This window comes from Camponotus vicinus, unplaced genomic scaffold, assembly GCF_025532165.1.
Source record: "Camponotus vicinus isolate PSW18456_S1 unplaced genomic scaffold, iyCamVici1.0 SCAF_5, whole genome shotgun sequence".
In the NCBI taxonomy this organism is placed as follows: Eukaryota; Metazoa; Arthropoda; class Insecta; order Hymenoptera; family Formicidae; genus Camponotus; species Camponotus vicinus.
Genome location: NW_028141977.1, coordinates 9,977,763 through 10,000,779, shown reverse-complemented (window position 1 = coordinate 10,000,779; position 23,017 = coordinate 9,977,763). Strand labels below are relative to the sequence as shown.

Sequence of the window (23,017 nt, the reverse complement as noted above, 5' to 3'; positions counted from 1 at the left end):
CTGCACGCCGGTGTCGGAGGTCAGAGTGCAGGGTCATTACGCAATAATAATTAGAAATTAAAAATCGTAAGCGCCGCGGTGTCTGCGCCTATTTCCCCTCGCATTAGCCGTCTCTATCGGGCGTGTTTCCTCCGGCATTAGAGATTCTCCTCCATCCTCTTATCCGGTACACTCTGCATCGTGGTTAATTCGTTGCAGTTAAGCGTATCGTCAGCTGGCGAATTGCATCTCTCGCAACGATGTCCATACGACGGGTTAATGAACCTGGCGCCTGTTACGTCCCTACCCGTTCCTGGTTTCTTTTACGATGCAAAACGTCGAAGAAGAGAGATAGGGACATTGGATTGGCCGCTGGAGGAGAACTACACGCGCATAGCGGCCCGTAAACACCGCTTGAGGAACTGACCTTCTCCTCATCGAGCCTTATTACACTTCGGTTTATCCCCTTATGGCGTAATGCGCAGCTGAATGCAAGATCGATGGCTTTCAACAGTTTCTAATAAATCTACATCTCGCATGTGCAATTACTCGCTGCTTGTCGACCCTAATGCCACAAATCATATGCAACTTCAAAAATATATTTTTTCTTACTTTTTTTTAATAAATTCAATATTCTTTGAACATTAAAATTACAAATAATAAAATACAAATTCGCAGAAAAACATAAATTATTGTTACGTTGCATTTTATAAAGTCTTGCATTAATTACGAAGAATATATTAGACGGTATTTTTTTCTAAATTTTACAGATATTTACATTATTGTTTAATCAAATAGGTTTTTAATTTTGATTTTCGTTATAAAGAGATCAAAATTCTAAGAAATTATGATATATCCAATGGCATATTATTTTCTTATATCCAAAATAACATAAAATATAAATTCTGTATTGATGTTTTTTATTTTTAAATAACAAATTAAGATATATGGAAATTTACTCAATGTTTTCTAATCTGTAGATTCATCGTTTCAGCAAACAGGCACAAATGTGATTAGCGTGTAATATGCTTTCGCTGAAGCGAGGTGTTAATCTCGACGATGATCTTTCTCAGTAGCCCTGAGAAGTAGTAAACAACTCTATGATTTATTCTAAAAATGCTCGTGAAATAGGAAATTTTGCGTGTGCTGACGCATTTTCTTTTACGATTGTGCACGAAGCGACCGGTATGAAAGGGTCACAAGTTGTAGCGGTATCTATTTGTCCGTGACGTGTTTTCATATTGGAAAGAAGGTACTCTTTGCTCGAAGGAGTAACGCCCAGGAAACTGGTTTCTACCTTCGCCTTCTCCTCGTTCCTAGATCTTACGTCGGACCTTTCTCCATCCTCGCCATAAGGAACGTCTCCGGGTTTTACGAGTTTCTAATGAGAATGGGTTGCGTTAGCATGCAGTGGCAACCGCGTAAACAACACATTATATTCTCCTTAGTGCGTTATATGCACCAGGATGAGAGGCACCAAGATATTTCTGCTTCTTCGACAGATGGAGGACGCGCACGAAGAGTGCCTTCCAGCTCCTCCAAGATTCCGTTAAAGGACTGCGAGCCAAATTCCGTCGACTTGTGATCAACAGAAATGTAAATTTGCTCGTAACGTCGCTCTCGTCGATATGACTTATGTTAATTGAGCAAGTTACTCGCAGCAATATAAAAAAGTTGCTTTGAATTAATTATCATACCTTCTATAATTGCTTCTTGAATAAAAATTCGAAAGAATTTTTGATAATAAAATAGAATATAAATTATATCCAACTATTTAAGAAAGCTCGTAAAGCAATAGCTTCAATCCTTAATACATATTTTTCTAAATATTTGAAATATTAAATAATAAATTACGAATTATATTTTCCAAAATTTCTATGAAAATTATTAACAAAAATTGCTTGTGTTATATTAAACAATATTGACTGAAAAAATAAAATTATAAAAAAGCTTCCTTCTGCATATGTATTTTATAATATTAGCAATATTTGCATACTGTTATTAATTTATAAACTTCTCAAATCGAAGAAATTAGAGTATGTATCAAGTATGAGAAATATATATTATTGCTAATGTAATCTATTTAAAGTTTTTAATTAATTTGTTTGATTTCCATTGTTGATAACCAGAATACAAATGGTTCGCGTATGGTGAAAAATTAGAGATTTTATCGACTCCAACGCGATGTATCAGTTTCAACCGTATTAATTAGCTTTGCGATTACACGACAGCGATTAATTTAATAATACGTTTCGGTTCACTCCCAACTTCCACGTCGCTTTCAATTTGAACAATTAACTTTTTCGCTCGTAAATCAGATATACCGATGTTGCAGGTGCACGCCTACGTATTTCGCAATATCGCGATGGAAGACTTTTTCGGAAATTCCATTTCTGAAATATCAGTTCAATTATTATATTCTTACGCATGTGAACATACATATATAAATTATGATATTCATTATACGTTGCTTTTCATTTCAATCAATATTAAATGACAGATATCTTATATATCTTTAATTTTAAATACAATAACGAGCTTTTATAGTCTCTATAAAGACTAATATTACTACTAATTATATATATTTCTTATTTTAACATATTAATTTAATTATAATTGCATGTTTCTTATATTAAATCCAATCACTATACATTGTTAAATCAAATTACATTTCCGAATACATATTTTCAACTCACTGAAAGTATTATACTTTAATACAAATTATATATTGATTGAATTAAAAATTATTTATTATTTTGTATTTAATGAAAAAACCGCGCGTGTGTGTGTAATATTTGCATATTAAAAACATATTTCTGTTATATTTATTATCGACACATGTAACTCTAACAGCTTATCATCGTCTAAATCGTTAACTATTAACTTGCCTCATTGAAAGTACGCATCCTAACCTGGCATGTGTTTGCCCCGCGAATCAATATTTGGATAAATGAATACGATAACGCAAGGATTGTGGTATGATAGCCATAAAATGCGAAGAATATATATGTACATCTATATTTACGAACCGCGAGTATCGCAACATCTGCATTACGTTACAAAATAACGATTCGATTACCGCTAATATACGAAAATGGCATAAGTACAGACTGCACTCTCGGAATCGAAATGTAACGCAATTTCAATCGATTATAATCGCCGGCCCTTTATCCGTTAGCCGCGATCATTCGATTAAAATTACACAAAAACATTACTCGGGCCGATCGGCAGATGTGCAGTAGGAACGAATGGATTTCGAATGCATGAGCGATCCAAGGCGTGTTTGTCTTCTCGTAGGATGCATTCAGGCGCATACCAATGTTACCATAATAATTGATCCACGATAGGATCAGTATCAGTACCATGCAAAGTCATTTCGGATGATTGGCCATCATCGACATAACGGGAGAAATTTTTTTTCTTTCGTTTCTCGTGTCAAAGAATCAAATGCCAATCGATAATTGATAATATGATATTTGCAACGAGGAGTCTTATAAATAAGAACAAATAAACGAGCATTTGCATTTAAATAAAAATTGTCGCAGAGAATTTATTTCTTATTTCTTTATATTATTTCAGAAACATAATCAGAGAATGATAATTGTTTATCATTTAATTAATTTTTACAGATCTCTATGCGTGTATAGCATTTGTTGTATTTTTATCGTATCTATTTATATATTATTTGATAACACTTTTTTTTTATTATTGTTAAGTAAAATTTTTTTAATCAATTTTATTTGATTAATATTATATATGATTTGATATATATAATATGTGTATACGAATGAAAAAATATTAGATAAAAAAAGAAGTGATACTAATACTTTGATTAAATATAATATTTATGACAATAAATTGTAACGAAATTTATAAAAAAACTTGATAAAAATTTATGAAACCATACAGCTCTGAGTATAAACTCACATTATACCGATACAAAAACTGTTTTCAATCTGCACAGCTCTTCGTTCGACATCGAAGAATGTCTCGATCTTCCGACCGAGACCGATTATAAATCATCTTAATCTGATAAATTGCAGATATTGGATCGTTCTTATATCGTCACTCTGTTTCTGTCTCCCCTTCTCTCGCTCAATGTCCTGGCTTATCCATTTTATCTTTAATTAATTCTTCTTCAATTTAATTGAGTCTATTTCGTACACAGAATTCGCTACGTAAATACTTCCTGTTTACCAGCCATGTGAGATTATGAATGATATTTAATATATACACTGACATATACGTAATGCAAAGCAAAACTGTATTAATTATGAAAATATATTTTTCGACATCATTTCAATTAAGCGCCCTGCAAAATTTATGTCGAAATGAGAGATCTACTGTCGGGCTGAATTATAATATTTACGTCTCATGGCAAATTAATCTATGAACTATTCTTATACTTATTGAATTTGGAAAGAGAGAGTGAAAGAGAGAGAAAAAAAAAGAAAGAAATATATTTAATTATCTTAATTTTAAATTATTTCTATTGCAATATTCTATACAAGATTAAAAACGAATATTTTAATTCTTTTATATTTTATTATATTTTATTATATAAAAAAATACTTTATTCTTTAAATATTTTTGCACATACTTAGCTATTGTATAATATTATTTTTTCTTATTATATAATTATCTTGTAAAACTGAAAATAATTATTTCATAAGTTTCTAATTGAACATAAATCTAATGCATGAATTTGAATTCAATTTTATCAAAAATCGGATAAAAAGATACTTTTTTAAATTTAATATTTATAATACAAAACCTGTGTAATTCATTATATTAGCAGTGAGATGAATTGACGTTTTTTACACATTTTTGTAATTTAGTTTTACAAAATTAAAATTTTAGAATTAACAATAAATTTTGTTCTAGACGTAGTAAAATTTTAGAATTATCTATATGTTTATATTAGAGGCATTTACCTGCATGATATATTATAGAGATCCATCATGTAGATGTTAAATATGAATAATTTTTTATAGCAAACTTCATTAAATGCAAAAAAAATAATGTATGATATAAAAGATATACATATATATAAAATATATTGTGGTTTGACACTTTTATCATTTATTTACTAATTGAGAAACTACAACTCATTTGTCTCGAAGAAACTTTATAAAATATATGTGTGCGAGTGTTCTACATTTAATTTGATTCACTTAATTGCTCTATGCGACACTTTAGATTGCTTTTCAAGTAATAATTGAAAGAGTCTGTAAACACATTACACATGTAATCTATGCATTAAGACCTCCCAAGTTGGCGGAGGCAAAATATTACTTTGTTCAAGGATAATATATATACCAATTTCGAAGAAATTTAAAGACGTTACATGAAATTAACACCTTGCTATATTTATTACTGTTATTCTGATTCCGTACTTTATGCGGCTCCGTATTTTCATTCATTTTTCTCAACATTTTCCACTGGTTGACATATACTAGATTACTAACAGCATGCTAACGCAGCGTTAATGAATGCTCGATCTGTGCACTCCTTATTCGTAAGTGCAATGCGGATTGGAATACCCAGAGTTGATTTCGATTAATTAAATATCACTCGAAATCTCCGCGATGCAAATCCAATATTATTCTCGTGTTTCCGTGTAATTCTCGTTCATACATATGCGCATGTTTATTTCTTTTTACATTTTCTTGGTTATCTGACAAGACATACTGATTACATGACTTGATATAGATATTGATATATAGTGTAATTTGATAAGCCATACAATATTTATTAATGCAATTCTCTTACCGCGCTTTGCATTTATACACATACATATATATACTGTTCTTTTATTTATTTTTCTAACGATTATATAATTTTTCTATAATTAATTTTTTATAAACCACATATATAAGTTGTTTCTAGAATATCCAATTTGCATATAATTTTACAAGAGTTTCAAAAATTAATATATATGTAATTATTAATGTATAATAATCAATAATAATATTTCTAATATCTTGCGTATCTAATAGTATAATTACGTTAGTTAAAAACATCCGATATAAAATACTACTTTATATAATAATGTTCGACATTGTTAACCAATAAGTACCTCTACTCTGCTAAAACTACTCGACAAAAAGGAGGATAAATCCAATTTGCATGTGTCTGATAAGAAAAGGAAGTGCCGTTATTATTTGTTATTTTCTGCATATATATTCCAACAGATTTTTCTTGTTGGCGTAATCGCATACTTACAACGCGGAACGCGAGGAACGATATTAGGTATCCAGACGTTCGTGAAACGGTAGTTTCAAGTGTGCTTGAAAATAGAAGAAAATTTAGTCCTAAGCCGATTATAACAAATTAAATCCATTTAAATAGCAGAAACGGTTGTACTCTGGAGTGCTGGCTCGAGCGATACGGAAGACTAATGTCACGAGAAATGAAATTTATTATGCGATGGAAAAATAGGATCATCAATATATCTGATATGCTTATGAATGTTTAACATGTACGAAACACCATGCACGAGTTTTATCTTATCGCGCGAATTAATATACAAGTTCATATCATACGGATACGATGATTATCAAAGAACGATAATTAGATATGCGTTCAATAAATTATGTGAGTAATATCACGAAATAAATTTCGCACGCGATTAGTACAACGCGCGAAAATGAATTTAGTCGATAAAACCGGAAATTCGATGGTTTATCGAAACAGGATATATTTTTCACGATAAAAAAATTAATAAATGATACAAAATCTGATTTTATAGTTTTATACCTCTCCCCGTTTGTATGTGTCGAGATATTCTAATCGATTGAAATATTCTAAAACCAATTTAAATCATTCATACAATTCGTCGTAATTTAATTTTACTTATTGCTAGGACATTTTTAAGAGACATCTTATGGAAATTATCCTAATCGCACTTAAGTTTGATTAAAACTGTGACTGAAGAAATAGACGATTGTAAATACGAAACTGATATCGCGTTCCCCTTACAATTCATCGGTTCGAAAAAAGCTCAGAAGAAGAGTCGCGCTCGCGGAAATAGCTCGCTGGATGCGAAGTTACAAGCCGATACAGCGGACTTAGACAGCCATGAATTCCAATATAGACGTCACAAGGATGAATCCCCATTTACGAGGAGAATTCTCTGTCCGTAGTCAGGCAAAAAACCACGAGAGCGCGACGATGATAGGTTCGGCGCCTCCGGTCGTCGCGAATCCCGCGGATATAACTTCCTATTACCGGGCGATGAAACAGAGGGGGAGGAGGGGGTGGTTGCCGCGTAGAGGATGGCCCGACGCGGGGGTTCGGCGGGGTCGCTCGAGCTCGAAAGGGTGTCTCGTGTGCCAAAAGAGAGGCGTGCATTAGGAGATTGTGTTCGACAGTTGTTTACGACTATCTTCTAACCGCCGTCGTCTTCCTCGTCTCGCCCTTTGTGCCTCGAACCTCCGACCCGCGTATATCTACGCACGCAGATCTCGGGTGCTCTTTATCTGGCCTTCTCTCGGTTGTCTGCGAAAATCTCTCCGCCCCCTTCGGCAAGCGTTGCATCGAGAAACGGCAAAGGCGCGTATTTACGTCGCGTTGCGCTCACATAACTCCAACAGCCGACAAACTGACAAGTCTTTCTTCTTGTCTCTGCCTCCCCTGCTCCTCCGATTTCTCCGGCTCTTACCCTCCTCCACTTTTCTTGCAATCTCGATGAAGTACTTCAAGGATCGTCTTCCAGTCGTCCATCCCCCTCGCGCGTCGTCTGCGATTTCGGGATTGAATACGCGAGCGAACGTTTAGACTTGGCTGCAATTCCTTTATCCGCGATATTGTCGTGGCATGGCTGCGATAAATCAACTGTCGTATCCTCAATTTGATACATCAATCTCTCTTCTACTCGTTCAAAAAGGATTATTATATTGAATGATTGTCGGTATAGTTTTTTCCCTTTGTGCAAAATCGGTTGGATAAAAATCATTTTGGTCATGCGAGACATTTTGCAACAATAGACATAATAGAATTCTCTCGTACTAAAAGCTCACCCAATATATATATTTATATAGAGATGAACGAAATTTTTGCAGAAGCTGTTATCCATGAACGTGTACCGTATACATACGTGACGAGGAAAGTTAATAGCAACCATAAGCAATAAATTTTATTCTTATTGAACTCTTTACTCTCTGGATTGGATTACACGTTGCTGTGCATACGCGTTTTATCGTAAAATGATAAAATGCGTATGCATATTCATATCGAAAGTCAGATTGCATATCTATCTGCATATTTTTAGCAACAGATTTATCTTCTCTCGATTCTAGCTATTACCACACTTATTTTTTATGCATAATCGTAATTCGAACGTTTACCCTTATCTTTGGTGTAATCTCCGACAAATAATTTCACTTCTCGGTGAACATCGAGTTTTCGCTGAAGCCACCAATCACGACCAGTCTAAAGTCCCGCGCTTTATAATCGGAGCTTTCTATTGCGGCGAATATATATGCATAGCGCGTCTATCTTCCACCAAGTTGTCTAATCTGTTAAAGTCGCAATCGTCATCAGTTTCTGCGGATGAAACCCGTCCGCCTCTTGGAAGCGATGATCGGACTGGTCTGCAAAAATCCAGGTCCACTCGATCTATTAATAACGCGGATCATCAAACGAGTCGTGCACTCGCTTGATGCGAGAAAACTTGTATTTCAGTCATTATTATAAATGTGGATGTCGAGTTTGCGTTCACGGCTGATGAGGTTGATACTGTTCTTTGTCTTATTTTCCATGTACGCGCTTTCTTTTTTATCTTCCATCACCTATCATTGCAACCCGTGTGCGATGCGTTAAGGATTATCCGATAATTATTGATACATGCAATCAAGCATACGGAGTGTCTCCAATTAAATCAAAGAAAGTCGCAAATATACATGTCATATAAAAGATATGTCAATTCCAACGGGCAGTTTTTTAAAAATATATTTAATTGTTATTTTAAGTCTAGTATCAAAATTATATAATCAAATTTTCATTGAGTATAGTTGAATTTTTGTATGCTCGACAATACTATGCGAAGAATTTTTTTCAAAATTCACCATCAATACGCGTGTAAAGAATTTGTGTTTCTGAATTCAGAAGTCTTATTACAGAAGTCGTATATTTTTATTTCAATATATCGACATACACGCGCGTATTGCCTTCGGACGAGTATAAGAGCGAAATATTTCGCAAAATTCGCTAAAATGCATGCAGACGGTTTTCTCCGCGTGTGGAAAAAGAAGAGGAGCTTCCTCCGCGAGAGGAGGAGCCATCCAGTCGGATATCGACGAGGCAGATGAGCTACCAATAACTCAATGTGCGCTTATAAACTGATCAGACTTCCAACCACCCTTCTCCCCTCGGCGTGGAGAAGTCTTGCCCCGGCAAGACCTTCGATTCGACCCGGTTCCAATAGCTTCGAGTTCGTCTTACGCCCTCCACGACGACGACGTATTACTCGTGGAACTCCTTCGCCAGAGAGTGAAATGCAAGCGAATTTACCGCACGATTTAACAGCCCCTCCGACTTACGCGAGTATATTCATCTACCTTCTCTCGCGTAGCCTGCAGACAGGTACGAGAAGGAGACGTGAATACAGAGAGAACTGGAATTCCTCGTAACTCGAGGCTAACCGAGTTTGTTGTGCGCGTTTCAGCCGTGTGTATGCAACAACCTGCAATTCAATCGGATTCGTCCAGATTCCGTTGTACCTGCTGTCCCCGGAGAACGGCTTGCGCGTCCGGGATTGTGCCTGATTTTTCTCGAGTTTTTCAATTTTCAGCGAGATCGCGCCTCGCTCGCGCGGGGGACATCGAGCGGAACACAGCGTCGAAAACCCCTTCGCGTACACGAAGGCAACGCGTGTGCTCGAGAGCGATATTATGGTAAGCTCTCATGCCTGGGTTTATTGAATCGTAGATTAAACGGATTGCATTTTTCTGCGAATATATATATATATATATATATATATGCAGATGTTACTATTATTAGTACAAATAAATTCAAAATTAATATTGTGACGATTTTTTATAAAATGAATATAATTATCAATTAATATAATTATAATATATAATCATAATATAATTAACCAAAAATTAAAAATTGTTAATACAAATGAAGCTCTAAAATACATTAGTTTGCAAATTCTCGAATTTAAAAAATAAATTATTTAATTTAATATATTTAATATATAATATTTAATATATAAATTTATGAATTTAATATATAAATGTATATTAATATATGAATTTAATATATAAATGTAATATATTATATGTATATTATTATTGAATATATTATGATTTAAGTATGTGTTGTCAGACAACTTTACAGTTTTTGTTTCGTAAAAATTTAGGCATTAAATACTCAAACTCTCATAGCACTCTTCGAACATGTAAGCTTATTTTGAAGCAAATGTAGATAGAGCCTGTAACATGGTAATACCTCTGCAGCTTTGTAAGATGGTATTCACATTCAGGGGTAAAGAATCCTTATACACGGATGTAGACCCAGTTGCATGCTTACGGGCGCACGTATACCTTCAGCAAGGGGAAGACTATCGATCTCATCGAAACATGGTCGCATCGAATCTCGTTTACCGAGGGATTTCGCGAGGACCAGTAAAATCGAAGCAGTAAATTTGAGGATTTTCCACGAGGAATAAATTTATTTCGAATCCTTGCGCTCTGATTTCTCGCATTTCGATAAGGAAAATAGTAGTGAAACGACAAAGAAATCACAACAAGGGAAGTCATTGATATTTTCGCCGAGTCCAAGTATTATCAACCAAGAGTTATTCAATAAAGTTAATCGATAGAAATGGTTGGTGCTGTCACTTGTGTGTGAGTTTAACTGGATATTATAATTTCTCTCTTTTATTGTTCTATTCAATCGTTTCTTATTCCATCTTGACATATCTTGTACATTAAAGAGACGCATATTTAATCAGGTTTCATGCATACAGCGTATATGTATATGTATATGTGTATACGTATATGTATATACATCTGGATGTAATAGACATCATCGTTCAACTACTTTCCTTATGTACATGAAACTTATTATTATATGTAAAGTACATTTAACTCGACCGCAAACTTCCGTTTCATTAAAACGTTGCAATGTTATACATTTTATTGGTACATTTCTTCGATTGTTAAGGTTGAATCTTATTTTAGAGGTACTTTATGTGTCTCTTAAATAAATAATTGTGTAAATATTATTTTATAATGTTGTATGTGTTAAGGATACATTATATCTATTTTATATAAAATAAAAAACCGAAGATTATTTCCTTCTTGCATGTTACATGAAAATAATATCTACTAGACAAATCATTGAAGCGATACGTTCGATTATTTCCATTGAATCGAATAGTGTGCACATACCTTTCACAGTATTTTATGAAATATTTCGTGCTCGTATAAATATGATTTGTACTTATATTCTCTTTTAAAAGTACAAAAGATTCTTTTTCTTTTCTTCTTTTCTTTCTCTCTTTTCTCAACAGCATTTATTTCTTAAAAAGTTGCAAATTATAACCAACTATTGTCTTGTAAATTTTATAAGCCATTAAATATGTGTGTGTTTATCCCGTTAATTTTTATTATATTACCATAAGTATGTCAAAATGTTATTTTCTCAACAATAAAATAAATTTCTCTTGCATTCTTTCATCCGTTCTTAAAGTACTTCCGGGTATGTATATAGCTTGGCTCGCAATTTCTCAAGGTACCATCCAGCCATTACGCGGTCATTGTATGGCCCTTTTAGAGCCCATCCACTATGCATAACGAACCAGCAGATGTTTTGCTTTTAATGTATGCATATGTCAACATGTCTATCGTCCGCGTTTATTTCTTGATGCGTAATATGTAAAACGATTAAGAGAATGAGTCGATTATATCTCTTGTGCATCAAATTTGACTTGTTCAAACGCTCACATATATAAAAACTCTATAATCTTGGAATTTTTAAAATCGAAAATTCTTAAAATTTTTAAATCTGTTTTTCTTATTTGTTGATATAATTTATCTTTTATATGTCTATTCTACAATCTATATTTATAGTTTATTACTACCTTAACTGTGCAAATTATTCTGTATTATTATTCTATGTACGTTCTATTTTTAAATAGCTTGAAAAACTGCTTTTTCTTTCTGGTAGCGTTAAAATTATTTTATTTAGTAGAAAAGTAGAATTATTTAATAACAAATAGATATTTATATAGGGAATCGTGTCGTTTCATTTTCTTTGCTTTGTAAAGGGGGCCACCACACGGGACTAATTAATTCCCGACATTTCCGAATTCGAGATATGCCTTTCGATCTCCCTCACCTCTTTCGTTCGGTCGATGTTTTTCAAGCGCGCGAATCTCCCGGTGGGGTCGTACTGCCAGAATGGAAGAGTTCAATTCCGTATGCAAATGCGTCCCTCTCTCACGACATCTCACGCACACTAGGAACCCCCGTTGTGGCGACCGACTTGGGAATTTGAAAAGCCACCACCTGAGAACGTGTCAATCGGCCGACATAATTCAATTTGAATAATGAGCGGAGGTCCCCTATGCAAATCGCGTCCATTATGGCGAGTCTAACGCGCGTGTAACGGTTCCTTGCTTCTCGACGTTATTGTGGGCAACCGGAAAAGATTCCATCAAGACTGAATTTTTGCTACAGGCGCTGAGAATGTCGCAAATTTCGACTCATGCAATCGGTCCTTATCGAAATGTAAAATTTCTAAATTAAAATAATTGATATATGTATATTTTTTATAGAGTTCTTAATGTTTAGATGCATCGATATTAACAAAAGTAATAAAAACATCGAAGCATTATCATTATTCTAATATTTTAACGTTGATAAAAGCTAATTTCTAAACAATATTATAATTGATTTTGCCACATATTAGATCAATTTTGCACTTTATAGAATACAAAACTTTAATGCACCTTACAAATTTTTCTCTTTTTAATTTTAACATTAAAATTCTAAATAATGTTTATTTAATAAGATAAAATTCACTTAATAATATAATAAGGTTTAGATATTGATATATTAATGTATTAATATATTATAATATTTAATTTAATTTTTTTTTATTTTTCCTGCTGAAATATTAGGAAAAAAGTTAAAAATCAATATCATCAGTACTAGTATCATAGTTATTTGCAAAATCTACCACTAATTGCAGTTTTATTTAGCAATGTCATTTACTATTTAAGCATATAACTATAAATCTTTAATTAAAAATTAAACTAAATTGACTCATTTTATTTTATGTTTTTATAGACGCATCGTTCCTGCAAGATATTGGTTTTATAATATTTACATCGGATATAAAATAAACGATACATCGCATTTTTTTCACGTTTGCTGCAAATACAGTTTACCGTTTTTCACGCGTGAAACGAATTTTCGCTGCCAACTTTCCCGCCAAAACGCGGAGAATTTCACTCGCAGATTACGCATTCAATCATCGCCGTGGCGAGCTAGTGCCGCGACGATAGCATATGGTGCCCCACACCATCGAAATTTGCAAGTATTTCGCACAGGCAACGATAATACTGCGTGCGTACCTCTCAAGTTTCTGAAAGGAAAATACTTTCTCGCGTGCGAGCACCGTGGCGACGCGTCACACAATTGCCTCTGATGAATGCCCGTATACATTTACATAGCAAATGCAGTATGTAAAGACGTAATGGTCCACGAAAGAAATTGGCTTACCTGAATAGCGCGGAAAATTTATCGCTTGTTAGAACAAATCATAATTAGCGACAATATTGTTTTATTGCTGGATTCTCTTATAATTTCTCACTTTAAAAATTAAATATATGATTGTTTTATTCCTATGCGTTTGTTAAACGGATGAAAAAAGATTAATGTTATCTTTCTGATATATTCACTATGGAATGTTATTCGAATGAAACTTGTTAAAAAATTATTTATTTTGAAACATCGTTGTTTTAATAGCAAAATAAATAATTATTTGTGTTAATAAACAATTATAAATTGCATAGAATATAATATGCACTCAATCTTATTATTATTAAATATAAATATATTTGTAGACAAAATGTTAAGGCACAGAAATAGTGCTGTTGTGATATTTATGTAACTATACATGTGTTTAATATATTTATATGTCAAATACATTCTTTAGTATGTTTAGACGTAAGAAATATTTTTATTATATTATAACACTATGCATAATTTCTTTTAGAAAAGAAAAAAAAAATTCTCACTTATAAAAATATTATACCAATTCTACGCATCCATAAATTTTTATTTTTTAAAAATTAAATATATGATCATATTTTGTTGCTATATGCACTTGTTAGAAGACAAGAAAAAGATTAATGTTATCTTTCTAATATTTCGATTTATGGAATTTATTTCATACATTTGAAAAATTATTGAAAAAATTATTAAAATTGTAGAAAAATACATGTATATATTTGTACTTTATTAATATATTTCATTTTGTGTAATTATTTATACTTTATTAATATCTTTCTTTCAACATAGCATCTTTATTAAGTATCCTTCTGGCGTGGTCCCTTTAAACTGTACAGGATGGCACAGTTTAAGCGCGACCTTGCTCTTGATAATAGTTTATGAAGCCATGCCGTTCTCTCTATGTAATACGACAGCCCGCAGTCTGCTTAAGAGAGAGAAAGAGAGAGACGGGGAAAAAGATGGAAGGGTGAGTTTATGTCCCGGAATTAATTAACCTACCACCCTTCCTCGAGTGCAGTCGCACCACCCTCCAAGCGGCCCGCTCTGGAGGCAGCAAGCGTGCCAGCCATTTTGTCCTCGACTCTCGCTCTCGAAATTCCATTATCCACTTTCTCCGTTCCCGCCGACCACCCCACTCCACCCTATGTTTCTCTCTCTCTCTCTCTCTCCCCCTCATTTTCTCGTACACTCTTCATCTTTATCGCCACCCCTTTAGTACTGCCGTCACCCGCGCGGTTTCATCCAGCCCTCTCGGCTTAAACCACCTCCCGCTTCCGGCGAGAATTTTCTCTTAATGGAAGTCCGTTAAAGTCGAGGTGCACGTGCGCCGCGAATGCCATCCCTACGACCTCTAGTAGTGTTACACCGATATCGTTATCTTATCTCTAGGATAAAACGGCCGATACTGAAATTTTGTCACTTGATTTTCAGAAAAATCCGATCGTCATGAACACTTTCGACAAATTAAATGTTAAATAGATGACGGGTAGCTGTAATTAGTTGACGGATTTGTCAATATATAAATATATTTAAGAAGAATTCAAGAAGAAGAGTGAAATTAGAGAAATTAGTTTGTTAAAAAAAATATTATATATAAAATATTTCTCAAGAATACTAATTAAAGAATTGTTTTTGAATTTTGCATATTCCAGACATTTCAAGAGAGCGTATTCTTTATGAATTATTATATTTTATTGTGATTTTTCAACTCTCTTTTGGTTTTCGTCATTTCAGTTTAATTATCATTTCACAGCACTATGATTTTATCACTAAAAGATCCTATTTACATCAAAATTATCATAAAAAATTATTTATAATGAAAATACTTTAACTTTTCCTCTCTCTCCGAAATAAAAAATTTGATTTTACGAATTATTATTCTATAAGTTTTAATTCTTTCTATTTTAATGTAAGATAAAAACTTTCAGTTTTGATAAGAGCAAGATTTTAATACTCAACAGAATATTACAATTTATTGCACTAATCTTGTTGTTTTTATTAAATGTGATTCGTAATTATATAGATGTATCATTACTAAATCAACGATATTTAAGTGGCAATGCGTCAAAGATAATAAGATAAACGTATTTTTACTACATACATCTTATATAGAAGCAAGGAATGACACGCGAGGAATGACACGAATTTAATAAGTAAATAAATGAAGGACGTCGCGCGTAAATCACAAGAGCGGGAGAGTTATTCGGGGGTTAAACAATATTCTGCTTAAGGAAAGGAGTGACAGAGATAAAGAGGGAAAGTGGCGCGCGGTAAACGTTTCTCACACGGCGGTCGAGAGGGCTCGCTCGAGGGATGATAAGATGCGATGCGAGTTTTTATTAATACTCTACCCCATCTGCTGGCTTCACCTCCCCTCTCTTGTTCGCCCTAAAGTCTTAAGAAGATTGCGGAAGGAATGGCGCGGGACAGGACGTGAGAGGAAAAGCACGTGCCCGTCACTTCGGTGAAAGAGAGAAAGCGCTCGGGGAAAGGAAGGAGAGAATGAAGGAACTTGGTTAAGCGAGGTAACGGAGAAGGGTAACGAGCAACGACCTACCTTAACTTGATTCAACCTCTACTTAGTGCCTGGCTCTCTTAAATGAGAACAAGAAAGACGATTTTGTCGAAACTCTCATCTATGCGAAATAAAAAGTAGAGACGATAGCAGTTTTAGCAGAAATGATTGTGGCTCTTTTAAACTATAAATAAATGACAGTATCACAAAGTGATGGAGCTTAATATAAAATGATTTTTTCAATTAAACCTAATATTTAAAAAAATAATAAAATAATAAAATTTATGGAATAAATATCAAGATGACAAAAAACATGTGATATATAAAAATAATTATGTTAAAAGAAGGATTTGTCTAAGTTTATAATGTAAAACATGGAAGAACCGATCACTGGGATATCAAAGTCAATAATTATTTAAAAAATAAAGTTCGAAAAAGTTGGATAGAAGAGACATATTTGCGACCGCGAAACATATTTATTCACTAAGTTCACTATCCGACGCGAAGCATTGCAGTCTCCGCATGAGTAATTCGCAAACTTTTCCAGGGGAAAACTCACGAGTACTGGATATTGTACCTAACCAGATGTGGACAGAAAATAGGGAGGAGAAATGTTATCGCGGTGGTTACTTTTGCGAATTTTGTACCGCCAAAAGGTAGAAGTCTCGCTGAAGGAGATTGCTGTGTGTCCGCGCGTTCTTTTCTTCTGCTGGAATTTATCTCCGCTTACGCGGCGGTTCTCCATCGCTTCACATCTATTATCATATTTCACAGCTTGAGGCTCGAAAACAGCCAGATTTATGAACGGACTTCCGGCCAAATAAACACGCCCCGCGGGTACGAGGGCGCCTTCGGCATTCGCGGAATTCGCGAGTGACAGGATGCGAAATGGACCGGAGGCGTCGCCACCTTTCGCGCGAGAATCGGGCTCTTTCCAGCTGACGACCCGCTCCTTGTCATCGTCAAGGAGGGAAAAATGTGTGAGCACCGTCGATCAATCAATCGACATTGATGGGCTGGCAAAATTAATTCCATTCCGCCGCGGGCTGGTTTCCGTAATTTGTCTGCCGCGCTTCGGATATTCAAGAAGTTTCGGCTCGCATTTTTTACGTTAATAAAATAAATTTAAATTTTTTTCCTTTTAAAAAATATGTTATATAGCCATAACTATTTCAAAGCTAAAATAGAAATCTTAATTTTTATTTATAATTATATTTGTATTTTATTTACAAACGTATTTAACATAGGCGATAAATAATAATTTCTTGAATGTATCGGATAATAAAATTGATAATCAATTAATAATAATAATAATAAATAATATAATAATAATATTAATAATTAAATTGAAATTTGTGAGACAAACTTGTTAAAAGATTGTATATACAAGATTTCATAAGTTATATTTTGATCGATGTTCTACAAATCAATATATATCTGGAAGATATATACAAGACAAGCTACTAAAATTTTAATTATTGTTTATCGAAAATGAGTATCTTATGCGTGAGACAGGATTTTATTTTATTTTCCCGATCAGATTATTTTGGGTAACTGCCAAGCCCTTAGGAAATACTTATCCGCAAGTTTACACAAGCCGAAGCCCTTTCCTGTCGAATTTAAGGGCGTCTCGTTTTACAAACATAAAGGTACCACTTCCCGTGAAAGTGACAAAATTAACATAAGCCCAAACGATAAGTTATTCCGCCATGTATCTATTATATTTACCCAATCGTAAATACACAACGTAATTTAAAATGTCATTCATTCGTTTATCATATATACATTTAATGTATTTTCACATTTATATTAAAATGTCATGTATTTCGCATATGTGTAGTATCACAGATTGTAATCATTAATATCTATCTGCCTATAAATATCTTTGTCTTTGTTTAAAAATTTAATTTCAGTGAAAGTTCAATAAATTAATTCTATTTGAACACTTACCACTTATTGATTCGTAAACATTTTGCAATTTCTCACTTTCTGAATTAAATTTGCGGTAATTAAAATATGATAATGTATAGTTAACTCACACAAACAATTTACTAGTTTTTAAAATTTAATAAATAAGATACGAATAATTATATATTTACATCTATATTTGCTGACACACAATTATACACTTGCACTCGCGTAAATCATACATGTAAATATTTTTATTTTCCTTGAAAATCGAAAGTTAGAATGTCATAGAAGACCACAAACCAACTGTGGTTACATGTGACATGAAGGAGACTCTCCACCCTCGAGTTGCCCTCCACCAACCATACGCACACATCGGTTTTCGCCCACGCACACGGCCATGCTCAAAAAATATTTCGTAGGAGACATGTGCGCCCCTTATCGGAAAAAAATAACGCCCAATCAGGATCGCGTAGGACGCGTGCAATGCTTCTCATATGGCGGGGGCTGGAGGGAGTTACGTGTGTCTATGGAATTCGAAACGGTCGCCATAGCAACCCCATGCTTCCTTGCCAAGGGATGTTCATGGGGGAGTCTCTTCCACTTCTATTCTATCCTTCGTCTAATGCGATCGGAAATCTACGCGCGTTTTCGCGCGCGAATCTTTTCTTGACCGTGATTTGCTAAAGAAAGATGATGGGGAACTATTCTTGTGACCCAGGTAATAGAGATAACACAAATTCTCCAGAAAAGATTTTCTCAACACTGCTATTGTTAGGAAATGTATTATATAAAATTTTCTGCAAAGGATCTCTATAAATCAAGAAAAATGAGATGTCATATCAAAGTGTTATTATTCTAACAATAAGATATCGCGGATGGCAGTTTCGATATTGTAAAATTTATTTTTAAAAAGAATTTTATATAAGAATTCTGTATGTATATAATTACTAATCAAAATATATTTTTTCTTACTATTTTATTTTAATGCCTTGAACAAAAGAGAAAGCTAAATTTTGAATATAATGCAATTTTTTGCAATTTTTTGAATATAACAGATACACGCAAATAAAATTTGATTATTGATAATTTTTGTAATCATACACGCACACATACACACATTGATAATTTATAACAATTGACAAACCTTTATAATCTATATACGATCTTAACATTATATGAAAGAGAGAAATTGGCTTACTTTATAATCAAAAAGATAGTGATAACTAAAAATTTATAAAAAATATTGTATATTAAAAAATCAATCGTACTTAGTTCAACTAAATATTTAAAATCTGATTTATGTAATAATTAATAATTAAATTAAATATTTTAGTTTAAAACGGGAAAGTGATATACAGTGTATACGTTATAAAGCAAAGTTTCTTGTACGTTCGTGTTCACAAAAAAATCGCTGATATTAGTCAAGTTTACTCCAGGCATTGTTGACTTTCACTTTGATTGTATTTGCGGATGCACTGTTTTAAATGCAGGAACATTTCCATCGATCCTATACCCGTACAAGCTGAGTTGGCAAGTGGAATTATCGAGAAGCGCCGCGCGTACACTCGTAAATACCGCACGACTTTGTGAGATGCGATTGGAATAAAATTAAACTCGATTCCCGTTATCTAACATCGTGTATTTTTTTACAAAGTGCCAATTGCTATAAATTATCAGTGACAACACACACAAATTGTCAATAGACAAATTTTCCTCGTATTATATTCGAGGTTGCAAAATAAAATTTAGCTTTTCCATAAAAGATGTTAAAATAAAATATCAAGAAGGAGTATTGATTAGTAATTATACAGAATAAAAATCGAGTAAAATTCTTTTTAAAAATAAATTTTAATATTAAAAATGTGTTGGCCGCGATATTTTAGAATAATAACGCCTTGATACGATGCATTATCTCACTTTTTTTCGATTTATAGAGATTCTTGTTTGTGAAATTAGATGTATCTCTCTCTTGTGTTATTAAATTATTTATCGACAATTTTTTGATTTAATAAAATACTTGATGGGTGAATCGTATGAATTAATTGCAATCAATGTTGTTCAAATTGTGAAGGAAAAAACGCGAATAAAATCGACATCATCCGCGTCAAAGCGATGCGCAGATATGTAGCAACCCAACTCCGTTGAGAATTGACAAAGTGAGGAACGTTCCCCCTTGATACCCCCGACTGCCGCGATAACCCTGCTTGTACGCGTTCTATCGCGTCTTCGTATGATAGGTAGGATCGCTGTAGTAGGAGGAAAATAATGGTACGGCCCTTTCGAGGCAAACGAAAATCGATCATACGTGATGAGAGTTTCATTTTTATTGGCAGGACGAGGGATACAGGCAAAGGGCTTTCGATAGTCCTTGTACATCTAAAGTACTCTGTCCTTCGCTAAGACTTACAACATCAATCAATTTGCTCCTCTCTTCCAAAAGCAACCTGTTCTCGCTTTGTCATCTTGGACTGTTTTTTCATTGCATGATATTAAGACTTTGCGTCGCGAAGATTTATCGTCTTAATCATATCATATATATATATAAATTATAATAATATAATATTACTCGATTTGTCCAATTTTTCTTTAAATGATCATCTGTCGTTGTTTTTCGATATTATTTAATACATTTGTTTTAATGGAATTTTTTTGTCTCTTGATAGCATATAAGTATGTTGTTCATTTGAAAGCTCGATATTCACCAAAGATATTTTCGTGGTATTAGCGACGTATTGAGTTACACTTCTTTCGGAATCTCCGTCTACTCACTTTCGCGCTCCATGTGGATTTCCAGATAGAATTCGCACGAGGATTTTTCCATTTGGCCTGAGGATTCGATTTATGTTTTGAGATAGATACGTATATCATTTTAAGTATAGTGTATAATATTTAATTCAAATATTATTCATTTCGAAATAAATATTAAACAAATATCCTTCGTCGTAATATTCTTAATAATTTAAAATTGTAAACAATTATTAATTAATTTATTCTAACATTTGTAATATATTTTTTCCTTCTAAATATATTAAAAAATTAAAAGATGCCTTATATAATTTGCTTTATATAATCCCTTGAAAAATATTAGAAGCATTTTTTCATTTTATGATTCACCAAGACCTGCAACATCGCTTGTATTCCAGCGTTCGAATCGCGATTTTCGCGACAAATCCATTTTCGCCGATTCCATAGCTTCAAAGCCATAGCTTCAAAGACACCTACGAAGAATTCCAGTAACGTTTCGCATAGCCGGATGTTACGTACACGGCCACACATCCAAAGGGGGGGACACACCCGCGTGGCCCCGAGGGTTGGACCAAGGAAGGGTGCGGGACACCCGCCTTCGCTCGCCCCGTAGAAACTCGCGTGTTTGGCCTCCCCAGGCATGGAAACACGCATGTGGGGCCAGAGGCACACACTTGCCTCCACGTATTGATTCTATTCTCGTTCTGGAGATTCTCTCTTTCTTTCTCTCTCTCGCTCTCACTCTTTCCCGTCCTCGTCCCCCGCTTCTACTCGCCTGCCTCCGTTACTCTTCGGGCAGAACCAACCTCGTCGTTCAACCTACGCCTCTACCAGCCCCCCTCGACACATCCCGTGATCTGAATTCTTTCTATTTTCCGTACATCTCTCGCTTTACCACACCCTTCTGCCATCCACCGGCGTCCTATGTCTCTTCCAACGGCTTTTCTCCATCCTTTGCTCCATCCTCGCTACCCGCGCTACTCTCTCAACCGCCTCTTCTCCGACGTTATGCTCACCCATCCTCCGTTCTTTCCTGCGCGGCTCTTTCGAGCTTTATTCCTTATCCGACATTGTTACCAACGTGTGTCCTATCCATAGCGCGTTTTCCTCCCGAGCCACCCTCCGACGTTAGGAGACGAGTCTCGGTCTGCGAGAAGATCCTCTTGATCGCGGAAAAATCCCTGAAGAGAAGCATATACGCGCGAGGGTGGTGTCGAGCAAATGATCTACATAAGCCTTGATCGTGATTAGAAGCGATTTGCCGATGTCTCGAGTTAAAAAGTTCGACATTTTACTGATTACGAAATGATTATTACATCACTTGACATCATTGCATTTGTATTCGATTTAGAATTAAAATTTTAATTATATAATTTGCACTTTTACTTTTATCACAAGGAAAAAAAAACATTTGACAAAGATATGAAATTATGTAAATAATAGTTTAGAAAATTATAATTGTAATTAATATGCCGATTAATCGCATTTACTATGATATCGTCAAATTTTCTAAAAAATTTGTTTCGATTTTAACAAACATTGAAAGTTTTTTTGAATTATTTGCAGCAAGTTCAATCTCACGAATAGCGTGTTAAAAAGTGACTTAACAAGTGGTTGGGTATCACTGATCCAAGTAGCAAAGAAAGAAAAGAAGTTGAGGGCTTGAAAAGAAGTTCAGAACAGTCGTGGGAATAGCTCTCTGCTCACTTTCTCCTTCTCTCTCGAATCAGCTGATGTAATTTAATTCCCTTGGAAGCAAGGCAGAAGCGCGCATACCACGACCTACCCTTACACATTAATTATAAGGGGGAAGCACCTCCCTCTTTTCTCGCTCTCTGTCTCTCTTTCTCTGGTCTCATCTTCCTTACTCAGCCCTATTTTCTCTCTCGCTTTTCCCATCTCTATCTCATTCCCGCTCGGTTTCACTCGCTTACTCTCCGCTTATATACGCCTACCTTCGTCTCTCCTTCATTCACATCTTCTCGTGACCTTGACTCCGTGTGCACCCTTAAATGAGAGAGAGGGTGGTAAACATTACGGATATAGAGCATACATATACACGAGCACGGAGCGGAATTTGCTTAAGACTGATGTACACGAATCAATGATGAAAAGATAG

At 34.4% G+C, this 23,017-nt stretch overlaps 1 protein-coding gene across 2 annotated transcripts in view; it reads left to right on the top strand.

Moving 5' to 3' along the window:
• The window catches only part of Mesr6 (misexpression suppressor of ras 6), a 582,772-nt gene that overhangs the window by 472,919 nt on the left and 86,836 nt on the right, over nucleotides 1–23,017 (top strand). Inside the window, exon 7 of one of the 2 annotated variants that reach the window (XM_083100611.1) lies at nucleotides 13,281–13,862. The exons of the other annotated variant lie outside the window; for it this stretch is intronic. Within the exon in view, the coding sequence (XP_082956737.1) occupies nucleotides 13,281–13,641 (361 nt within the window). The 3' untranslated portion in view covers nucleotides 13,642–13,862. Of the gene's footprint in view, nucleotides 1–13,280; nucleotides 13,863–23,017 lie in introns of those variants that run through there. 2 annotated transcript variants of the gene reach the window in all.